At 53.3% G+C, this 2,070-nt stretch overlaps 1 protein-coding gene across 2 annotated transcripts in view; it reads left to right on the top strand.

Moving 5' to 3' along the window:
* AES (amino-terminal enhancer of split) overlaps positions 1-2,070 on the top strand; it is a 9,979-nt gene that overhangs the window by 1,444 nt on the left and 6,465 nt on the right. Inside the window, exon 2 of one of the 2 annotated variants that reach the window (XM_011967327.1) lies at positions 36-163. In XM_011967327.1, the coding sequence (XP_011822717.1) occupies positions 36-163 (128 nt within the window). The remainder of the gene's footprint in view (positions 1-35; positions 164-2,070) is intronic. The other variant, XM_011967328.1, reaches the window with a different exon arrangement.

The raw sequence follows: 2,070 nt of genomic DNA, 5'->3' as shown, positions 1-2,070 counted from the left end.
CGGCTGGCCCTCGAGGGGGGTCCAGCGCAAGCCAGGGCCTGACCCGGGCCGCCCCTTCCCCACAGGGCTCTTCGCACCTACCCCAGCAACTCAAATTCACCACCTCGGACTCCTGCGACCGCATCAAAGACGAATTTCAGCTACTGCAAGCTCAGTATCACAGGTGAGCTGGGAGGCCGAGGGTCCCTGCGTCCCGAGAAGGTGAGCCCCCCACCCCATTTCTTCTGCGCAGATGGCAAGGCCGAGGCCTGGAGGGGAGATTGGGAAAATAATGTATGCTAGACTCTGACCTAATACTTGACAAATACGGAATTCATTTTTTTTAAACAGCTGCGTTTTGTGGAGGACAAAACTGAGGCACAAAATAAGTTAAATAATTTGCCCAAAGACCCAGCTGTGTGGCTTCAGAGCCCCTCCCTCCTACCCAATCCCCCCAAGCCCCCCCTTGGATAAAAGACAATTGGAGTTAGGGCACGGACTCGCCGTCCCCCCAATCCCCAAAACAAACATTTTGCAGCCTGGTCATCTGTCTTTGCCCAGTTTTGGAGAAAGGGTTCCCAGCATCAGTCAGATTCTCCGAGGTGCTTCTTTCAGAAATCTCCTGGCGTTTCTGAAGAGCTTGCCATGCTGTGGTATCTAAGGGGAAGGAACTATTTAGTCCTTTTACACTTAAAGAAATTTAATCCCAGGCCTGGTGCCACCGGTGGCTCACGCCTGTAACCCCAGCACTTTGGGAGGCTGAGGCGGGTGGATCACTTGGGGTCAGGAGTTCGAGACCAGCCTGGGCAACATGGCGAAACCCCGTCTGTACTAAAAATACAAAATTAGCCGGGTGTGGTGGCAGACGCCTGTAATTCCAGCTACTTGGGTGGCTGAGGCAGGAAACTTGCTTGAACCTGGGAGGCGGAGGTTGCAGTGAGCAGAGATGGAACCACCACACTCCAGCCTGGGTAACAGAGAGAGACGGTGTCCGAAAAAAAACAAAAAAAAAAAAAGAAGAAGAAACTTAAGCCCAGAGAGGTTATTTCCTCGGGGATGTCCGTAGCGTTGAGGAAGTGGCAAGGCTGAGGTTTGCACCAGGTCTCCTGGTTTAAGGTTTAAGGATACAGGTTTTCACCTGCCCTACTCTGGAGGGGCACGCCGGGCCTGGGAATCTGGAGGAAGTCAGGCTACGCTCAAACCCCCGTTTGGCCTTGGGGCCCTCTCGAAACTGAAGTGTGCCCACCCCAGAAATGTTCCTGGGAGGATCCTGGATTTCCTCCAAGTAGAAAGGGGAATCTCAATTTTGTTGTTGCTATTGCAAATATCTAACCTTTTTGGGTACTCCCTGTGTGCTAAAGACCATACATGCCTCCTCAAGCTTCATCTTTCCTGTTGTCCGACTGTCGTACCCATTCTCAAGATGGGCAAACTGAGACATGAGACACTGACGGTCGAAGGCGCTGGAGTCGGCTTTCCACGCAGGCCCCAGAAGCTTTTGTTCGGGTCCCTCGATCTGAAGGGTTAGAGACCGCCTGGTGAGCCCTGGGGCTGACCTGATTCCACAGGGAAGGGATCAGATGGCGGTCACAGTGCTGTGTGACCTCTGCTAAGCCGGAAGCCCTCTCTGAACTTTGGGGTCTCTATCCGCTGGGCCTGCGCTTCCTGCTACCCAACGAGGGTCCCTGCCATACAAGGCACACACCGGATGTTTGAGGTATAACAGCCACTGGGTGGCCGGATCACCCTATTTTTCAAGAAAGGCCAGAAATCCAGGGTTTGAAGTGAAACTGTTTTTGTTGTTTTTGTTGTTTTGTTTTGAGACGGAGTCTTGCTCTGTCACCAGGCTGGAGTGCAGTGGCGCGATCTCGGCACACTGCAACTTCCACCTCCTGGGTTCAAGCGAATCTCCTGTTTCAGCCTCCCAAGTAGCTGGGATTACAGGCGTGCACCACCACACCTGGCTAATTTTTGTATTTGCAGTGGAAATGGGCTTTCTTTATGTTGGCCAGGCTGGTCTCGAACTCCTGACCTCAAGTGAACCACCCGCCTCGGCCTCCCAAAGTGCTGGGATTACAGGCGTGAGCCACT

The sequence above is a fragment of the Mandrillus leucophaeus genome, unplaced genomic scaffold (genome assembly GCF_000951045.1).
Source record: "Mandrillus leucophaeus isolate KB7577 unplaced genomic scaffold, Mleu.le_1.0 Scaffold8, whole genome shotgun sequence".
NCBI lineage: Eukaryota > Metazoa > Chordata > Mammalia > Primates > Cercopithecidae > Mandrillus > Mandrillus leucophaeus.
The sequence above is the reverse complement of the archived record's forward strand: the minus strand, read 5'-3'. Positions and strand labels throughout refer to the sequence as shown.